At 39.8% G+C, this 20,658-nt stretch overlaps 1 protein-coding gene across 3 annotated transcripts in view; it reads right to left on the reverse strand.

The window, feature by feature from the left end:
- LOC128702526 (serine/threonine-protein phosphatase 4 regulatory subunit 3) overlaps positions 1 to 20,658 on the reverse strand; it is a 93,799-nt gene that overhangs the window by 56,243 nt on the left and 16,898 nt on the right. For all 3 annotated transcript variants that reach the window (XR_011391199.1, XM_070080483.1, XM_070080484.1), the window contains exons 2-8: positions 20,305 to 20,464; positions 15,819 to 16,026; positions 12,530 to 12,673; positions 11,254 to 11,562; positions 9,563 to 9,733; positions 6,986 to 7,138; positions 160 to 321 (exon numbers count right to left, since the gene is read on the reverse strand). Coding sequence is in view for 2 of the 3 variants with exons in the window: in XM_070080483.1 (XP_069936584.1) it covers positions 160 to 321; positions 6,986 to 7,138; positions 9,563 to 9,733; positions 11,254 to 11,562; positions 12,530 to 12,673; positions 15,819 to 16,026; positions 20,305 to 20,399 (1,242 nt within the window). In the remaining variant the exon portion in view is untranslated. The remainder of the gene's footprint in view (positions 1 to 159; positions 322 to 6,985; positions 7,139 to 9,562; positions 9,734 to 11,253; positions 11,563 to 12,529; positions 12,674 to 15,818; positions 16,027 to 20,304; positions 20,465 to 20,658) is intronic.

The following is a 20,658-nucleotide window of genomic DNA, read 5'->3' on the forward strand; positions in this document are numbered from 1 at the left end:
TGAGTGACTGGTAGTTACCACTGTAGCAAGTGGTTCTAAGACAGGATGAGTGACTGGTAGTTACCACTGTAGCAAGTGGTTCTAAGACAGGATGAGTGATTGGTAGTTACCACTGTAGCAAGTGGTTCTAAGAGAACAGGACAAGTGACTGGTACTTACCTCCTCTGTTTTATGCTGCTGTTGCATCATGTACTCCCGCACCATGGACGGGGAGAACTCCACGATGTAACTGAGAATGTCTATGGAGGCAGCTTTAATGACAGCATCGTCGAGCCCTAGAGTGATCTCCAGCGCTGATAAGACCCCCAGGCTGGACAGAGTCTAGATAGGCAGTGGTAAAGAGTGCCATCAGTTCACCTGGGTCTTGTAGGACTGGGTTACATGTGGGTCAGGTCAGGTAGTGACTGATGGTAATCAATCATCGGTTTCTAATTAATGTGCCAGACAATTATAAGAGTGCAAATACCCCCATCTAAACTTTTTAAATTACTTGCAATGAAATACATTATAAATGCACTCAATCATACATTATAAGGTCACAAAACCTAATCATAATATGTAACTCAACATGTAATTCATATACACTAACCAAGTTTGCCCTCAAAGATTTGTGAAGTTATACCATGAATTAAGGAAAGATCCTGGACTTCACCTTACATAAGAACGTAAGAAAGAAGGAACACGGCAACAGGCCTACTGACCCATGCGGAGCAGGTCCATGTCCCCCCCGGATTAACAAAATGACCTACCCAGTCTGGTCACCTCCACTCAAGGAAGGAGCACAGCACCAGACCCAGCACCACAAGCTAGTCAGGTCCAACTCTCACCCACCCACACCCACTCATGTATTTATCTAACCTATTTTTAAAACTACACAACGTTTTAGCCTCAATAACTGTACTTGGGAGTTTGTTCCACTCATCCACAACTCCATTACCAAACCAGTGCTTTCCTATATCCTTCCTGAATCTGAATTTTTCCAACTTGAAACCATTGTTGAGAGTCCTGTCTTGGCTGGAAATTTTCAGCACGCTATTTACATCCCCTTTATTTATTCCTGTTTTCCATTTATACACCTCAATCGTAATCCCCTTTCGAGAGAGTAATTCTACGCCTTTCGAGAGAGTGCAGATTCAGGGCCTCAGTCTATCCTCATAGGGAAGATTTCTGATACATGGGATCATCTTTGTCATCCTCCTCTGTATGTTTTCCAGAGCATTTACATCCATTCTGTAATACCGTGACCAGAACTGAGCAGCATAATCTAAATGAGGCCTAACAAAGGATATATAGAGTTGAAGAACAACCTGAGGACTTCTATTATTTATACTTCTAGATATGAAGCCAAGAATTCTGTTAGCTTTATTGCGAACACTAATGCACTGTTGTCTTGGTTTTAGATTACTGCTAACCAGAACTCCTAAATCCTTTTTGCAATCAGTAATATTAAGATCAACATTATTTAGTTTATATGTGGCATGGTTATTTACCTGTCCAATATTTAGAACTTTGCATTTGTCAATATTAAACTGCATCTGCCACTTCTCCGACCACTGCATCAGTCTATTCAAATCATCCTGGAGTGCTCTAGTGTCCTCATTAGAATGAATTGGACGGCCTATTTTGGTGTCATCAGCAAATTTGCTGATGTCGCTATTTATTCCCTCATCTATGTCGTTTATGTAAATTGTGAACAACAAAGGGCCCAACACTGACCCCTGAGGAACACCGCTTGTGACATGCCCCATTCTGATTTCTCCCCATTTATGCAAACTCTCTGCTGCCTATTTGTCAGCCATGCCTCGACCCAGGAAAAAAAATTTCTCATCCTATTCTGTGTGCCTTAAGTTTCCTCAATAGCCTCTGGTGTGGAACTCTACCAAAAGCCTTACTTAAGTCCATATACACAATATCATATTCATTACCATGATCTACCTCCTCAAACACCTTAGTGAAAAAAGTTAGTAAATTCCTAAGACAGGAACGCCCCTTTGTAAAACCGTGTTGAGATTCATTAATCAATCTGTACCTATCAAGATGGCTACGAATTGCTTCGGCAATTATTGATTCCATAAATTTTCCCACTATGGAGGTAAGGCTTATTGGTCTATAGTTCGAAGCCAAGGACCTGTCACCTGCCTTGTAAATAGGTATTACATTTGCCATTTTCCACTTATCAGGCACTATGCCAGTTTGTGGTGATATGTTAAAAAGATTAGCCAAAGGTATGCTAATTTCCTCTTTACATTCCTTTAACACCCTTGCAAACAGTTCATCAGGACTTGGGGATTTGTTAGGTTTTAGTTTCTCTATTTGTCTGAGGACCATGTTACTAGTTACCGCAATTGTGCATAGTTTATCATCATCCTGTTCTACAGAATCTATTATTTCAGGAATATCGCTAGTATTTTCCTGGGTGAAAACAGAGGAAGTAGATACTGAGAATTTCACACATATTCTTATCACTGTCAGTGATCTGACCAGAGTTACTCTTAAGTGGGCCAATCTTGTCCCTAATCTTACTTCTGTATACCTGAAAGAACCCTTTTGGGTTAGTCTTTGAATCCTTTGCGACCTTAGCCTCATAATCCCTTTATGCTTTTCTTATTCCTTTCTTTATTTCTCTCTTTAATTGAATATACATGTATTGATTTCTTAACTGCCCATCCCCTCTTTTGATACGCCTATATATGCCTCTCTTTTGACCAATGAGATGTTTTAATCTATTGTTCATCCATTTGGGATCATTTTTGTTAGATCTAATTTCCCTACTCGGAACAAAAGTTGTCTGAGCAGCTAGAACTATGCTCTGAAAAACGTCATATTGGCAACCAGGATCACCTACCTGACCCATAGTCAGGACATCCCAATTTAGCCCACCCAGGTAATTTTTCAGTCCCATGAAGTCGGCCAAGCGAAAATCTGGGACAGATTTGATTGCAGTTATCTGAGTAATTCCATGATATATTGTAACTAAGTGATTTGTGATCACTTTCCCCAAGCTCATCATTAACCTCAAGATTATTAATTAGTGAATCTTTGTTGGCAAGAACCAAGTCATGCAGATTGTTTCCTCTAGTTGGTTCTGTCACAACTTGTTCTAAAAAGCAATCCTGAACCGTACCAAGAAAGTCACTAGACTCAAGATTTCCTGTCAAATTGTTCCAATCAATTTGTCTAAAGTTAAAATCTCCCATTATCACAACATTTTCGTATCTAGATGCCTTATGAATTTCGTCCCATAACAGCTTACTGCACTCCCTATCATGGTTTGGGGGCCTATAAATCACACCCAAAATTAATTTGTCATGGCCCCCGAGAAACTGTAGCCAAACAGATTCTGTGTCCTATGTTTCTAATCCTATATCATGTCTAAGACAACAATTTAAATTTTCTCTGACATACATCGCCACTCCACCACCCTTCCTGTTGACCCTGTCAGTGTGGAATAGTTTATAACCCTGTATGTTGCATTCAGAAGGCATTTCTCTATCTTTCAGGCTGAACCAGGTCTCTGTTATACCAATAATATCTATATTACCTACACTTGCAAGTAATCTTAGCTCATCTATCTTATTTCTTAGACTCCTACTATTTGTGTAGTAAACCTTAAGGGAGCTAGTCACTCGTTGCCCTCTGCTATCTCTCTTTGTTTGTTGATCAATTGATTTGCCATTACTAGCAACTTTATTTTGAATATTGTCTTTTAAACATATCCCTGAGGTATCCCGGTATTATTATTATAATCAAGGGGGAAGCGCTAAACCCGGAGGATTATACAGCGCCTGGGGGGGGGGGATGTGGAAGGCATTCAGGCTTAATTCGGGGAACTGGAGCACAGATCCAATTCCCTAAATCAAGAGCCCCTCACCAACATCAAGGAACCTTCCTTGAGGGGAGGTATCCCAGTAATAACTGCTGTTTTTAACACTAATGCTGCAGCCTGATTGTTTCCCACAAACACCCATACGATGGTAATTATGACTTCCAAAATTCTATTTGATGTAAACTTAAATGTTATTTTTATCTTAAATATTTTTTGTATATGTATACAGTTTCTTGCTAAAACAGCGGCTTTCAATTATACCTATTCTTCATTTATGCAGACTTTTTTTTTTTTCAGCAAGTCAGTCGTCTCCCACCGAGGCAGGGTGACCCAAAAAAGAAAGAAAATCCCCAAAAAGAAAATACTTTCATCATTCAACACTCACCATACTCACACATAATCACTGTTTTTGCAGAGGTGTTCAGAACACAACAGTTTAGAAGCATATAGTACGTATAAAGATACACAACATATCCCTCCAAACTGCCAGACTTGCTACAATAAATATATTCACTACTCACTACAGTGGAGCCCCGGTTTACGATATTATTTCATTCCAGAAGTATGTTCAGGTGCCATTACTGAATGAATGTGTTCCCATAAGGAATATTGTGAATTAGATTAGTCCATTTCAGACCCCCAAACATACACATACAAACGCACTTACATAATTGGTCGCATTGGGAGCTGATCGTAAAGCGGGGGTCCACTGTATAAGCTAAGTACAAAAATATTTTAAAGTAAGTAATGTGTGTACTGTATGTGCATTTTTTTAGACCTAGCTCTATTGCTCACTTAACATATGATAGTGTAAGTATGTTATCAGGCTTCTATACGTATTTGAAAGTGAAAAAAAGAGGGGGGAGCAGGGAGCCGTCTGTCTCGCACGTAATGATTCACTTTACAGCAGTAGTCTGGAACCCAATCTGCTGTATAAGCAAGGCACTCCTGTAGATACAATGCATAGGTTCTATCATATTTTAAGTATCTTAGCTCACAACCTCAGTTGACACAATGAAGGGATCAATCCATCACGGGTGAAACACCTGTAGCATGAAGGTACTTGGGTGTTAATCACCTGTTGTGGGTACCATCCTGGGGGAGAATATTGACCTACGTTGCCTGAAATGCTTTGCATAACCAGGGACTTTCTATATAGTTGTCAGCTATGGTCTGTAAAAGTTGTACCATGTACTGATAGGAATAATTATTATTACAAATGTTATATAATTTACATAAAAAACATACATGTATTTGGTAATGAAGTACAGTGGACCCCCGGTTTACGATATTATTTCATTCCAGAAGTATGTTCAGGTGCCATTACTGACCGAATTTGTTCCCATAAGGAATATTGTGAATTTGATTAGTCCATTTCAGACCCCCAAACATACACATACAAACGCACTTACATAAATACACTTACATAATTGGTCGCATTGGGAGCTGATCGTAAACTGGGGGTCCACTGTATTTAATTTGTTGTCAACAAGTGAGAAAAAGCTAGTTATGTTTCACTGTCATATTCCATCCCAAGGGACAGGGATCATACAAGGTGTTGAAATTTGTCAGCCCAAGTTTGGAAGGATATGTTATGTATCTTTATATGTATATGCTACTAAACTGTTGTATTCTGAGCACCTCTGCAAAAACAGTGATAATGTGTGAGTGTGGTGAAAGTGTTGAATGATGATGAAAGTATTTTCTTTTTGGGGGATTTTCTTTCTTTTTTGGGTCACCCTGCCTCGGTGGGTCACCCTGCCTCAGTGGGAGACGGCCGACTTGTTGAAAAAAAAAAGTTGGGAAAACTCCGGTAGGGCACTGAGGATATCATTAGGTATGGGAACTTTAAGAGGCACGTAAGTTCCCCCATCTTCTGACAGCATATTCGTTTTACCACTAAAATCTACTTTGTCTATAATTCCCATCACATTTGTTTTGTCTGTTTTGTAAGGTAAAGTCTAGTTTCTTTCCTTAATTCACAGTACTGTACAACTTAACAAATCTTTGAGGACAATTGTGTTGGAGAGGTCTGGGCTTTGCTCAGACCTCTCCAACACAATTGTCATCACAGATTTATTAAGTTATACCATGAATTAAGGAAAGATCCTGGACTTCACCTTATGAAACAATGCGAATGTGGTATTATGTACAGTGGAACCTCAAAAATCAAACTGCTCCCAACTCAACCAATTACGTAAGTGTATTTTTGTAAGTGCTTTTATAAGTGTATTTTTCAGGGTCTTAAATGGACTAATCTAATTTACATTATTCCTGATGGAAATAAATTCGTTCGGTAGTGGCACTCGAACAGCCTTCTGGACCGAAGAAAGTTCGATATTTGAGGTTCCACTGTACAAGGTAGATTATAGTGGTAAAATGAGCATGTTATTAGAAGACGGGGGGAACTTACGTGCCTCTTGATATTCTCATTCCAGCATTGATGAAGTTACTATCTTAGTGACTATGATACTAAGCACTGTCTTCCAGGCTGAGGGACTGATTACCTAATCCTACACCGTCTTCTGTGTATAGTTCTGCAAGATTGAGGGACTGATTACCTAATCCTCCGTCTTCTGTCTACTGTTCTGCAAGGTTTAGGGACTGATTACCTCACCCACTGTCACCAGTTTCATTCATCTCCTTCAATTAATCTATGTACTGAGTTGATAAAGCCACTTGTTGAGAAAAAAACTTCAAATAAAGATACCCAGGTGTTGCACACGTGTCTAATTTCTCATCTTACCGACTGACTGAGGAGGGGTGACAGTATAGCCTCTCCTCACTTGATGACAGAGTTCCGTTCCTAAGACCACGTTGGTAAACAAATTCTTCGCTAAGTGAGAAGCATACTAATGGTAGTGGGTTTGTGTCAACCATTTTTTATATTGTTTTAATGTCACCTTTGCACCATTTATAACATTTCTGGTATATTTTTAACTGTTTATACAGTAGTGTAACTGTATATTGTAATAAACAGAATAGAGGAAATCAGCTCTAATATACATTATTTAGGTATGCATACTAGTCAGAGAGCCCGTCGTAAGTCCAAGTCGTCAGTATACAAGTACATAGCTAAGTGAGTAGAGGCTGTATTCACCCACCTCCTCACCCCTCACACCTCCCCAGGAGCACCTCACACATCAGTCACATACTCACTTTAAAGAACGCTTCTCTGCTGGTAGGCTGGAGGGTTTGTGAAAAAGTACAGAACTCTTTGAGAAACAGGACGAGATCTCGCCGCTTTTCCGTTGGTACGTCCTCGTCACCACCCAACTGGTGAAACAACTCGCTCAAAAATCTTTCATCTTCCTGCAACACAAAAAAGTAAAGAGTTGTCTAAGCAAGATTATCATAGCTACATAGTGAGAACAACTTCAAAACTGGTCTTCCTGCAACACAAGATGAGATGTCTGAGCAACACTCTCATGGCTATATATGAGAACTTAAAAAACAGCCATGCGTGTCATAAGAGGCGACTAAAGCGCTGATAATAAGGTGCTAGTAACACCTCCTGTATAAATTACTAAATGTAAAAAAGAAAAGCTTTCCTATTTCTCTTCAGGTCGCTCTGCCTCGGTGGGAGACAGCCAGAATGTAAAAAAAAAATTGAAAAAAAAAAATTTCAAACACACTAGACAAAATCAATAGGCATTTTATTTTTTAAATCACGTTTCACTAGGCCTGTTGGCATTCCTCAAATTATTACTGAAAGTAAGCAAAAACCCAGGAAGCAAAGAGCACAAAAACTGCACATCAAACCCACTGCCATAAATGAAAAATAAGGGAAAACAAGGAAACGAAGACCCAGAAATGATTACTGGAGAAAGGAGAGAAACTAAAGAGGGAGGTACTACTGCCTGTGGTAGCAAATTGGTAGACAGCAACCACCCAGTGAGGTACTGCTGTCCTTCCAAGTGAGTGTAAAACGAAAGCCTGTAATTGTTTTACATGATGATAGGATTACTAGTGTCCATTTTTGTCTCATAAACATGCAAGATTTCAGGAACGTCTTGCTACTTCTACTTACACTTAGGTCACACTACACATACATGTACAAGCATATCCATACACACCTCTCTGGGTTTTCTTTCTAGTTCTTGTCCTTGTTTATTTCCTCTTACCTCCATGGGGAAGTGGAACAGAATTCTTCCTCCGTAAGCCATGCGTGTTGTAAGAAGCGACTAAAATGCCGGGAGCAAGGGGCTAGTAACCTCTTCTCCTGTATATATTACTAAATGTAAAAGGAGAAACTTTCGTTTCCTTTTTTGGCCACCCCGCCTCAGTGGGATACGGCCGGTGTGTTGAAAGAAAGAAAAAACATGCAAGCTTTCAGGTACGTCTTGCTACTTCTACTTACACTTAGGTCACACTACACATACATGTACAAGTATATATATACACACCCCTCTGGGCTTTCTTCTATTTTCTTACTAGTTCTTGTTCTTGTTTATTTCCTCTTATCTCCATGGGGAAGTGGAACAGAATTCTTCCTCCGTAAGCCATGTGTGTTGTAAGAAGCGACTAAAATGCCAGGAGCAAGGGGCTAGTAACCCTTTCTCCCATATAAATTACTAAATTTAAAAGAGAAACTTTTGCTTTTCTTGGGCCACCCCGCCTCGGTGGGATACGGCCGGTTTGTTGAAAAAAAAAAATATATATATATATACACACACCCCTCTGAGTTTTCTTCTATTTTCTTTTTTATTTCCTCTTATCTTTATGGGGAAGTAAAACAGAATTCTTCCTCCATAAGCCATGCATGTCGTGAGAGGCAACTAAAATGCTGGAACCAAGGTGCTAGTAACCTCTTCTCCTGTATATATTACTAAATTTAAAGAGACAAACTTTCGTTTTTCTTTTTGGGCCACCTTGCCTTGGTGGGATACAGCCGGTTCGCCAAGAAAAAATAAAATTAACATAATGGGTACAGGACACCATGGGCAAAGCATTACTTTCTTAGCTATAAATGGTTAATTACAGTCCTGATCAGGAATGGCTTCAGGGACCCCATTAAGTTCCTTCTCACAAAGGTGAGCATTTTGATGTAATAGTCTTACTTGCACACGACAACCACCCTGATACACTAGACTTGCCTGCACACGATAACCACCCTGTTATACGTACTAGACTTACTTGCACACGACAACCACCCTGATACACTAGACTTGCCTGCACACGATAACCACCCTGTTATACGTACTAGACTTACCTGCACACGACAACCACCCTGATACACTAGACTTACCTGTACACGATAACCACCCTGTTATACGTACTAGACTTACCTGCACACGACAACCACCCTGATACACTAGACTTGCCTGCACACGATAACCACCCTGTTATACGTACTAGACTTACTTGCACACGACAACCACCCTGATACACTAGACTTGCCTGCACACGATAACCACCCTGTTATACGTACTAGACTTACTTGCACACGACAACCACCCTGATACACTAGACTTGCCTGCACACGATAACCACCCTGTTATACGTACTAGACTTACTTGCACACGACAACCACCCTGATACACTAGACTTACCTGTACACGATAACCACCCTGTTATACGTACTAGACTTACCTGCACACGACAACCACCCTGATACACTAGACTTACTTGTACACAACAACCACCCCGATACACTAGACTTACCTGTACACAAACTCCACCCTGAAACACTGAACTTACCTGTACACAACAACTACCTTGATACACTAGACTTACCTGTATGAGAGAAACAATCTCCACTTTGTTGAAGAAGATAAAGGATGAGAGTGTAGACAACATGTTCTCCTCGAACACCGCTGGGGTGGGTAAGACCACGTCCTGGATGTACTGTACACGATACGTTTGATGAATCTTACTTAGAAGCTCACTGTTTTCTATGGGGATTACCTGGAAACACAATTGATTTAAAATATAACAATACTCGAAACCAGTTTAAAAAAACTTCCCACTATACGAGTTAGAAATGTACACCTACCATCCGACTTACGACCGAGTTCGGTTCCGAGAAACCGGTCGTAAGTCGAAATGGTCGTAAGTCGAACTTTACTACTGAATATCAACAAAACATTTTTGTAATGACTTTATTTTATTATTTTATTTTGGTATTTCATGTTTTACTTTACTTTTTATGTTGTTAGTTCTGTGTTTTATACTGTAAGGTTTAGGATAAACACTGTGTACAACACAAACACTTGTTTATTTCCCAGAAATCTGGCATAAAAAACACGGTCATAAGTCAAGTGGTCGTAAGTCAGATGGCAGGTGTATATATAGGTGGGCTCCGCTTTACAGCGATTTGCTTTATGGCATTTTGCTAATGCAGCGGTTTTCAATTATATCCATTCTTTATTTATTCAAACTTCCAACAATATATTCACCACTCACTATAAGCTAAGAATGTATTCAGATATTTGGGAGTGGACGTGTCAGCGGATGGGTCTATGAAAGATGAGGTGAATCATAGAATTGATGAGGGAAAAAGAGTGAGTGGTGCACTTAGGAGTCTGTGGAGACAAAGAACTTTGTCCTTGGAGGCAAAGAGGGGAATGTATGAGAGTATAGTTTTACCAACACTCTTATATGGGTGTGAGGCATGGGTGATGAATGTTGCAGCGAGGAGAAGGCTGGAGGCAGTGGAGATGTCATGTCTGAGGGCAATGTGCGGTGTGAATATAATGCAGAGTATTCGTAGTTTGGAAGTTAGGTGGTGTGGGACTGCCAAAACTGTTGTCCAGAGGGCTGAGGAAGGGATATTGAGGTGGTTCGGATATGTAGAGAGAATAGAACGAAACAGAATGACTTCAAGAGTGTATAAATCGGTGGTGGAAGGAAGGTGGGTTAGGGGTCTGCCTAGGATAGGTTGGAGGGAGGGGGTAAAGGTTTTGTGTGCGAGGGGCTTGGACTTCCAGCAGGCATGCATGAGCGTATTTGATAGGAGTGAATGGAGACAAATGGTTTTTAATACTTGGAGTGTGAGGAAGGTAACATTTATGAAGAGATTCAGGGAAACCAGCAGGCCGGACTCAAGTCCTGGAGATGGGAAGTACAGTGTCTGCACTCTGAAGGAGGGGTGTTAATGTTGCAGTTTAAAAACTGTAGTGTAAAGCACCCTTCTGGCAAGACAGTGATGGAGTGAATGATGGTGAAAGTTTTTGTTTTTCGGGCCACCCTGCCTTGGTGGGAATTGGCCGAAGTGTTAATAATAACGATAATATGTGTACTGTATACGTACTTTTTAGGCCTAGCTCTACTTCTCACTTAATATATGATAGTGTAAATATGTTATCAAGCTTTTATATACACTTGAAAGTGAAAAAAGACTGTTTCATTTCACAGAGATAGCCGGGAACTTAACCTGCTGCACAAGCAGGTCCAGCCTATATTTACTACATAAATTATGGACATACCTCCTTAAACTTAGCTATACTTTTAAGGTACTGTCGATGTCTCTTTGGGTACGGCGAGGATGGGTCGTACTCCAAGCACCCGACGATGTCAAATATGGTATCATCTGCAAACATAATTTCGAAAAGGGCATTTTTGTTGAGCAGAAAGATGTTCTTGAAGATTTCATAGAGAAGATGGAGACCCTCCATGTTCTCCAGGTCCTCGCAGGTGTGGAACACTGACACTAGCTTCTTAACGTAGCCCTCGTTTTCTAGGGCTATTGCTAATTTTTCTCGCCTTACAGGAGAGTGTAGACAATTGCTTATCACCTGCAATTATAAACAAGTTTTGATTAATTTTGAATTCTTGATGGTATAAATTTTGAATATTTAATGGTACAAATTTTGAATACCTGATGCTACAAATTTTGAATACTTGATGGTACAAATTCTGAATACCTGATGGTACAAATTGATAACATACAGATTCTCTTCGACTTATGATGGAGTGACTTTCCGATTAACCCATTGTAAGTAAAAAAATTTAGCCTCTCCTCACTTAACGACGAAGTTCCGTTCCTAATACCGCGTCAGTAAACTGTATAAAGCGACATTTCATTAAGGTCATAGGCTATCTCTTGTCTAATATTTCTATTTTCTTTGTTAATTCTAAGACTTAAACACATATACCTTTACTTGCCACTTTCAGCAACACTGGTATGCCTACTGGGTTCTATGATTGCTTGGTAGATACAAGATATGGTAATTAAAAGATCAAAACAATTCCAAACATAGCTAGCTCCTAAGACAATGTAACTGAATATACATTCACGAAGGCAAGGATGAGGGTGCGGGGTGTTTCGGGGGTGGCTGGGGTTGGCGGGTGTGTTGGGGGTGGCAGGGGATGGTGGGTCTCCCCTGCTGACCGACAACAAGGCAGCAGCTTGAGTTGGGGACAGTTTTTCTGGTGCCTGCAAACGGAACCATGTTAATTTTACGAAGTGTTGTATAAAACTGTGTGTGTGGGGGGGGGGGGTTAAAGCTGTGCCACTTCTAGACTTATAAGAGGGCAGTTCCCAACTGCTCATAAGTAAGACTAATTAAAAAAAAAAAAACACCAAAAAATGACTGTCTGGACTCTACACGATAAAATGACTGAACTAAAAGAAAGCCACAGAAAAAAATAGCAAAAGATAAAAAATAAAAGGTTTTAGAAAGGTCCGATCTATAACATTAAGAGCATCATTCAGATCTCATCTTCACTGCCAGGATGGAACACTACAAGGTTAACTCTCACCTCATTTATGTCTTCCAATCTACCTATCTCACACGGGGGTAACTCGACCCAGGGGTTAGAGTCTGACACATCGTCGAATCTCTCGTCCTCGCTCTCCTCGACGATGTCTTGAGTTATGTCTACACTGGGATCTTTCCCTTGTACCTTTAAATGAAGAAACTGCCATTATAACCCAATTTCCATGCATTTGAATATAAACTGAAGAGGATGGAGGGTAAAGGAGGGTTTTGCATGCATGGGGCTTGGACATATTGCAGGCACATGCATAAGCATGTTAGATAGGAGTGAGTGGAGATGAATGGTTTTTGGGACCTGACGAGCTGTTGGAGTGTGAACAGGATAATATTTTGACAGAAATCAGGAAAACCATTTAGCTAGACTTAAAAGTCCTGGGGGTGGGGAGTACAATGCCTGCACTTTAAAGGAGGGTGTTGGGATATTGGCCATTTGGAGGGACGTCTAAGCTGTCGTACCAAAGTGCCTCTGCAAAGACAGCGATTTTTCCCAACTTTACAACCAGGTGATGTATTTTCACAAGGCTCTCATCATCCATTCAACACTGTCATTCTCATTCTCTCTCACATCATTCATTAAACATTCTCATTCTCTCTCATTCTTTCTCTCATCATTCATTAAACATTCTCATTCTCTCTCACATCATTCATTAAACATTCTCATTCTCTCTCACATCATTCATTAAACATTCTCATTCTCTCTCACATCATTCATTAAACATTCTCATTCTCTCTCACATCATTCATTAAACATTCTCATTCTCTCTCATTCTCTCTCACATCATTCATTAAACATTCTCATTCTCTCTCATTCTCTCTCACATCATTCATTAAACATTCTCATTCTCTCTCACATCATTCATTAAACATTCTCATTCTCTCTCACATCATTCATTAAACATTCTCATTCTCTCTCACATCATTCATTAAACATTCTCATACTCTCCCTCAATATAACAGATACAGTGTATTTTCCACAGAGGTCAAAAATCCACTCTGCAAAATGTTATGATACATGTATGGAAAAATAAAGCCAAAAATTAATTTTAGAAATGTTGATTTCCTCTACTACATCGGATTTTTTTTATAATTTCTATCTTACTACTGATTATTTTTTTGAACACGCTGCTGGCCGTCTCCCACCAAGGCAGGGCAACTCAAAAACAGAAACACTTTCACCATCATTCGCACTATCACTATCTTGCCAGTCACGCAGATTCAACACAGTATACAGTGGAACCTGGGTTTTCGTATACCCTAGTCTGTATGTAAAGCTATAATTTTTTTTTTTCAACAAGTCGGCCATCTTCCACCGAGGCAGGGTGACCCACCGGGGCAGGGTGACCCACCGAGGCAGGGTGACCCACCGAGGCAGGGTGACCCACCGAGGCAGGGTGACCCACCGAGGCAGGGTGACCCACCGAGGCAGGGTGACCCACCGAGGCAGGGTGACCGAAAAAGAAAATACTTTCGTCATCATTCAACACTTTCACCACACTCACACATAATTACTGTCTTTGCAGAGGTGCTCAGAACAACAGTTTAGAAGCACACAAAGATATATAACATCTCTCTCCAAACTGCCACTATCTCGAACTCCTCCTTTAAAGTGCAGACATTGTACCTCCCATTTCCAGTACTCAAGGCCGGCTATATAAAAATAACCGGTTATTCTCAATGTGTTATTTGTTAATATTTTTGGGTGTCTAGAATGGATAAATTGGATTTACATTATTTCTTATAGGAAATTTTTTTTTTTTTTTTTTTTTCAACAAGTCGGCCGTCTCCCACCGAGGCAGGGTGACCCAAAAAAGAAAGAAAATCCCCAAAAAGAAAATACAGTGGACCCCCGCTTAACGATCACCTCCAAATGCGACCAATTATGTAAGTGTATTTATGTAAGTGCGTTTGTACATGTATGTTTGGGGGTCTGAAATGGACTAATCTACTTCACAATATTCCTTATGGGAAAAAATTCGGTCAGTACTGGCACCTGAACATACTACTGGAATGAAAAAAGTTTGTTAACCGGGGGTCCACTGTACTTTCATCATCATTCAACACTTTCACCACACTCGCACATTATCACTGTTTTTGCAGAGGTGCTCAGAATACAACAGTCTAGAAGCATACACATATAAAGATACACAACATATCCCTCCAAACTGCCAATATCCCAAACCCCTCCTTTAAAGTGCAGGCATTGTACTTCCCATTTCCAGGACTCAAGTCCGACTATATGAAAATAACCGGTTTCCCTGAATCCCTTCACTAAATATTACCCTGCTCACACTCCAACAAAAAATACATTTTAAAGAGAATAACTATAGTTTTACATAGACTAGGGCAAACAAAAAATCAGGTTCCCCTGTATATTCATTTGAGACGTCCCTCCAAACAGCAAATATCCCAAACCCTGAATTATTAATGTCTTAATTCAAAAAAACATACATAAAACACTCAACTGAAGATCTCTCAACAATTGTACATTAGGTATCAACTTTTCTTCAAAGGTCAGGGACAAATCCAACAAATAATTATTTTTTTTTTTCAACAAGTCAGCCGTCTCCCACCGAGGCAGGGTGACCCACCAAGGCAGGGTGACCCACCAAGGCAGGGTGACCCACCAAGGCAGGGTGACCCACCAAGGCAGGGTGACCCACCAAGGCAGGGTGACCCACCGAGGCAGGGTGACCCACCAAGGCAGGGTGACCCACCAAGGCAGGGTGACCCACCGAGGCAGGGTGACCCACCGAGGCAGGGTGACCCACCAAGGCAGGGTGACCCACCGAGGCAGGGTGACCCACCGAGGCAGGGTGACCCACCGAGGCAGGGTGACCCACCGAGGCAGGGTGACCCAAAAAAAAGAAAATCCCCAAAAACAAAAATACTTTCATCATCATTCAACACTTTCACCACACTCACACATTATCACTGTTTTTCCAGAGGTGCTCAGAATACAACAGTTTAGAAGCATATACGTATAAAGATACACAATATATAATTTTAATTTAATTTAATTTAATTTTAATGCAGTGGTCATGTCCCACCGTGGTAGGGTCACCCTCTCCCCAAATATGAGGAAACACACACACCATCATTTGTTCAATCACTCTTGACAGAAGTGAGCTGACACTACACTTAGTGGCCCTCAACTGTAACATTCTCACCCATCCTTCAGTGCAGGTGCATGTACTGTACTTCCCACCTCCAGAACTGTAACATCCCTACTCACCCCTCAGAGTGCAGACGCTGTACTCATTACAATTACATACCTGACATATTTTTTCCCATATTTCGTCACAGCCGGCCTTCTCTTGAAAACTCAGGGCCAAATCAAAGTTCTCTCCTTCTGACCACACTATGAGCGTGCCCTGTTGCTTCTGATATGCAGTATCTGCTTGGATTCTTGACTCTAACAGTAATGACCCGTCCGATTCAGCCCGCACTAGGAGGGACATGCCTTTCAACCGTTCTACATATCTGTGGATAGGCGAAGGAATGTCAGTAGGGGCAGGATTATCATCATGGGGGGCACTAAACCCATTGAGATTATACAGCGCCTGTGGGGTGTCGGGGTTGGAAGGTGTTCAGGCTCAATTCAGGGAACTGGAGCAGAGATTTGATTCCCTAGATCAAGAGCCCCTCACCAGCATCAAATAACCTCCCTTGAGGGAAGGGTTACAAGGAGCATCTGCCTATTCATGGGAAGGTACATGAGCATTATCACAATGCTGCAATAAGATCACAGTAAACAGATGATATCACAATATATGGAACAACCTTGAAAAAATAGTGAAATTCCAAGCACTTTCGTGATTTCTCACACTGTCAAAGCGAGAAAGCACAAAAGCGCTTGGAATTTCACTATTTTTCAGTGGTTGTTCTGCAATAGTACAATGAATAACTACAGAGTCATGAACACTTGTCAATGCTCATTAATAACCCACATGGAGGGACAAACTCCGAAAATTAATTGAGCTGTATATTTCCACCCCTGTCTGGGATCCTCTTCAATAATACAAGTTCAGTGGCAATCAATTACAGTTGCTTGTCTTATAAAGCACATCGATATTATATAACTTTTGTATATCCTATTAACCCTTTGGGGGTTTCGGCCCTACTAGTACGGCTTACGCCCCAGGGTTTTTAACGTACTAGTACGCCTAAATTCTAGCGCCCTCAAATCTAGTGGGAGAAAGCTGGTAGGCCTACATATGAAAGAATGGGCCTATGTGGTCAGTGTGTGCAGTATAAAAAAAATCCTGCAACACAGTGCGTAATGAGAGAAAAAAAATTTAACCATGTTTTTGGATTAAAACGGCAACTTTGCACTGTATTTTCGTATGGTATTTATTGTTGTATTCTAGTTTTCCTGGTCTCATTGTCTAGAATGGAAGACATATTACAGAAATTGAGATGATTTTGACTGGTTTTACAATGAAAAGTACCTTGAAATTGAGCTTAAAGTAGCAGAAATATTTGATTTTTACCAAAGTTCAAAAGTAAACAAATCATGCCAAGCGTCCAATACACGTCAACTGGCGAGTCTAATATTCTTTCACAAGTGCGCTGATATTATTTATACCATTCCTACACTAATGCAGTAGTCTGCATAACAGTAAATCTTCTATTTTTTGTGAGAATAAAAATTCAAAGTGGAAATCCAAAGAATGTAAGAGGGGCCTTGAGACGTGACTAATGAACAGAGAACTTGTTATTTTAGTGCCAGGAATGTCTTTCTTGTTTATTCTGGACCCTATTCGGAAATTGGCATCTTTTGAAATTTGTGTGAAATTGGCAAAATTGCTAAATTCTGACCACTGTATTGGATAGTTGAAATCGGTAAATGGGTGGTTTCTTGCACTCATTCGATAGAAAAAATGGAGTTCTAGCGAAATACTTATGATTTTTGTCGACTAGTACACTGAAATTGGCCAAAAATAGGGCTCAAAGTGGGCAAAATCGCCGATGCGTAAACATCGTCGAGACTGCTAACTTCATGAGAGCATAATTCTGTAAGTTTTCCATCAAATTTCATACTTTTGGTGTCGTTATGATCGGGAAAAAATTCTCTTATCTTTTCATAAGAATTTTTTTTTTTTTAATTTGGGCGACCCTGAGAACAAGTCTCTGAGAGGGCCTGGCGACCCTCAAAGGGTTAAAAAGTGGACCAAAACTGAACAGGATATGATATTTAACACAGTATGTGATATTCAACACAGTATGTAATATTCTACACAATATGTGATATACAATTTTGTATCCACTTTTTTGAGAACATGATGTGAGGAAATTAGGCACAGAAAAGCCTATACAGTGGTACGTCGAGTTTCGAACAGCTCCTAACTCGAACAATTGTGTAAGTGTATTTTTGTAAGTGCTTTTGTAAGTGTATTTTTGGGAGTCTGAAATGGACTAATCTAATTTACATTATTCTTTATGGGAACAAATTCGTTCAGTATCGGCACTCGAACAGCCTTCTGGAATGAATTAAGTTCGTAACTCAAGGCACCATTGTATGTGTGTTGCCTTTGCTGCCGAGTCTTCTATATTTAAAACAATGGCTAAAACAAAAAAAACAAAAATACTGAAATAAATACCTTTGACTTGAGTTTAAAAAAAAAAATCAGTTCCTATACCAAATATTACATAAAAAAAAACTTACTCGTTTTTTTTTTTAAATTCAGTTCGTACACCACATAAATAATACTGTATACAAGTTAATATTGTTTCCAAGGCCAATGTTCATTTCTGAGATATTTTTCACAAGTGTTGTTTTCCAAACTATTTTTATATAATAATTTTGTTGAAAAAGAGTACATATGTACTAACCTTAGTACAAAGTACACTGTAACCATTTAACCCGTTAACTGTCCAAACGTAGATCTACGTTTGCTCGTTTAGTGCTCTGAACGTAGACCTACGTTTTTTTTTTACATGCCTTCAAATGGAGAAAATCAAGGTCGGAGCGCTACCTGCGTAAACGTAGATCTACGTTTGGACAGTTAATGGGTTAAGAAAGTCACCCATTAACCCGTAAACGGTCCAAGCAGATCTACGTTCACGTGTGTAGTGCTACAAAAGTAGATCTACGTTTTTTTTACATATTTTCAAATGTAACAAAAAAAAAGTAGATCAAAGTTTTTTTTACACATTTTCAAATGTAAAAAAACAAAAAGATCTACGTTTTTTTTTACATATTTTCAAATGTAACAAAAAAAAAGTAGATCAAAGTTTTTTTACACATTTTCAAATGTAAAAAAACAAAAAGATCTACGTTTTTTTTACATATTTTCAAATGTAACAAAAAAAAAGTAGATCAAAGTTTTTTTACACATTTTCAAATGTAAAAAAACAAAAAGATCTACGTTTTTTTACATACTTTCAAATGTTGAAAAAACATATATATATGTTTGGACCGTTTACGGGTTAAACCGTTTAGGAAAAATTTATACCATCAACTTGTGTCTGAAATACTGTTCTTGTCAGCAGTTGTGTCTGTCTGTCTACCTACAGCAATTGCTTCAAGAGGGAAAAATTTATATTTGGAGAGGATATAGAAAAACAGGGGCTTGGACTTCCAGCAGGCATGCTTGAGCGTGTTTGATAGGAGTGAGTGGAGACAAATGGTTTTTAATACTTGACGTGCTGTTGGAGTGTGAGCAAAGTAACATTTATGAAGGGATTCAGGGAAACCGGCAGGCCGGACTTGAGTCCTGGAGATGGGAAGTACAGTGCCTGCACTCTGAAGGAGGGGTGTTAATGTTGCAGTTTAAAAACTGTAGTGTAAAGCACCCTTCTGGCAAGACAGTGATGGAGTGAATGATGGTGAAAGTTTTTCTTTTTCGGGCCACCCTGCCTTGGTGGGAATCGGCCGGTGTGATAATATAATAAAAATAAAATAGAAAAACACTGGTTTGGTACGAGTTGTGGATGAGTGGAACAAATTCCTGAATAGGGTCACTGAAGCTAAAACCTTTAGTATAGTTTTAAAAATAGGTTAGATAAATACATGGGTGAGTGAGAGTTGGACTTGACTGGCTTGGGCCAGTAGGTGACTTGGACCTGCCTGACTTGGGCCAGTAGGCCTGCTGCAGTGTTCCTTCTTATGTTCCTATGGGAACTCTAGTTTCTTCAACGGATGACTAGAGATGTGTGTATCCAGGTTACCTCACTGAATGTAAAAAAAAAAAAAAAAAAAAAAAAAAAAAAAAAAAAAAAAAAAAAAAAAAAAAAAAAAAAAAAAAAAAAAAAAAAAAAAAAAAAAAAAAGCAAGGTGCCATAGACAGAAAGACATTTAATATGGATCATCTAGTAGACAATGGAAGGTTTACTGGCTACAGAATACACACACACATACAAACACAAAATTTTTGAATGAGGAACAATATAGGTGGTCCTTGACTTACTATGGGGTTACATTCCCTTGAACTCATCGTAAGTTGAAAATATCCTAAGTCGAATATGATAAATGAGTAAATAACTACTGTCGTTGAATAAGTGAATTAACAAATAATTACTGTAAATACCAGTACTGTAAATACCAGTACTGAAAACTAAACAAATGAATACAACTTTATTCTGTCAATAAACGTACAGTTCTATATGGTACAAATCTGCATCACTATCACACCACTGTAGAGTTAAAATATAAGTCAAAATATCGTAAGTTGAATCATCATAAAGCAAGGAGCACCTGTAATTGGTTGAAAATTTGCTACAACTAGAATTGCGGGCTAACAGCAGGGTCCAACTTACGAGGATGTGACATGGCCTGTACCCCTGTCGTCCCACTGGCGGTCAGCGTTCAGCGCATATAGTTTGACCCTGCGCCGTGCCATTCTGTCAGCCATGTCTCCGCAGTGTGCCCCGCCCACAGCTTCTGGCCCGGCTACTGGTCATTAACTCTTGCAAACATCTGCGGGGAAGACAAAGATTGTTACAGCCTCTCCAGGGAAGACAAAGATTGTTACAGCCTCTCCAGGGAAGACAATGATTGTTACAGCCTCTCCAGGGAAGGCAAAGATTGTTACATGCCTCTCCTGGGAAGACAATGATTGTTCGAGCCTCTCCAGGGAAGACAAAGATTGTTACACGCCTTTCTAGGGAAGA

The sequence above is a fragment of the Cherax quadricarinatus genome, unplaced genomic scaffold, assembly GCF_038502225.1.
Source record: "Cherax quadricarinatus isolate ZL_2023a unplaced genomic scaffold, ASM3850222v1 Contig511, whole genome shotgun sequence".
Lineage (NCBI taxonomy): Eukaryota > Metazoa > Arthropoda > Malacostraca > Decapoda > Parastacidae > Cherax > Cherax quadricarinatus.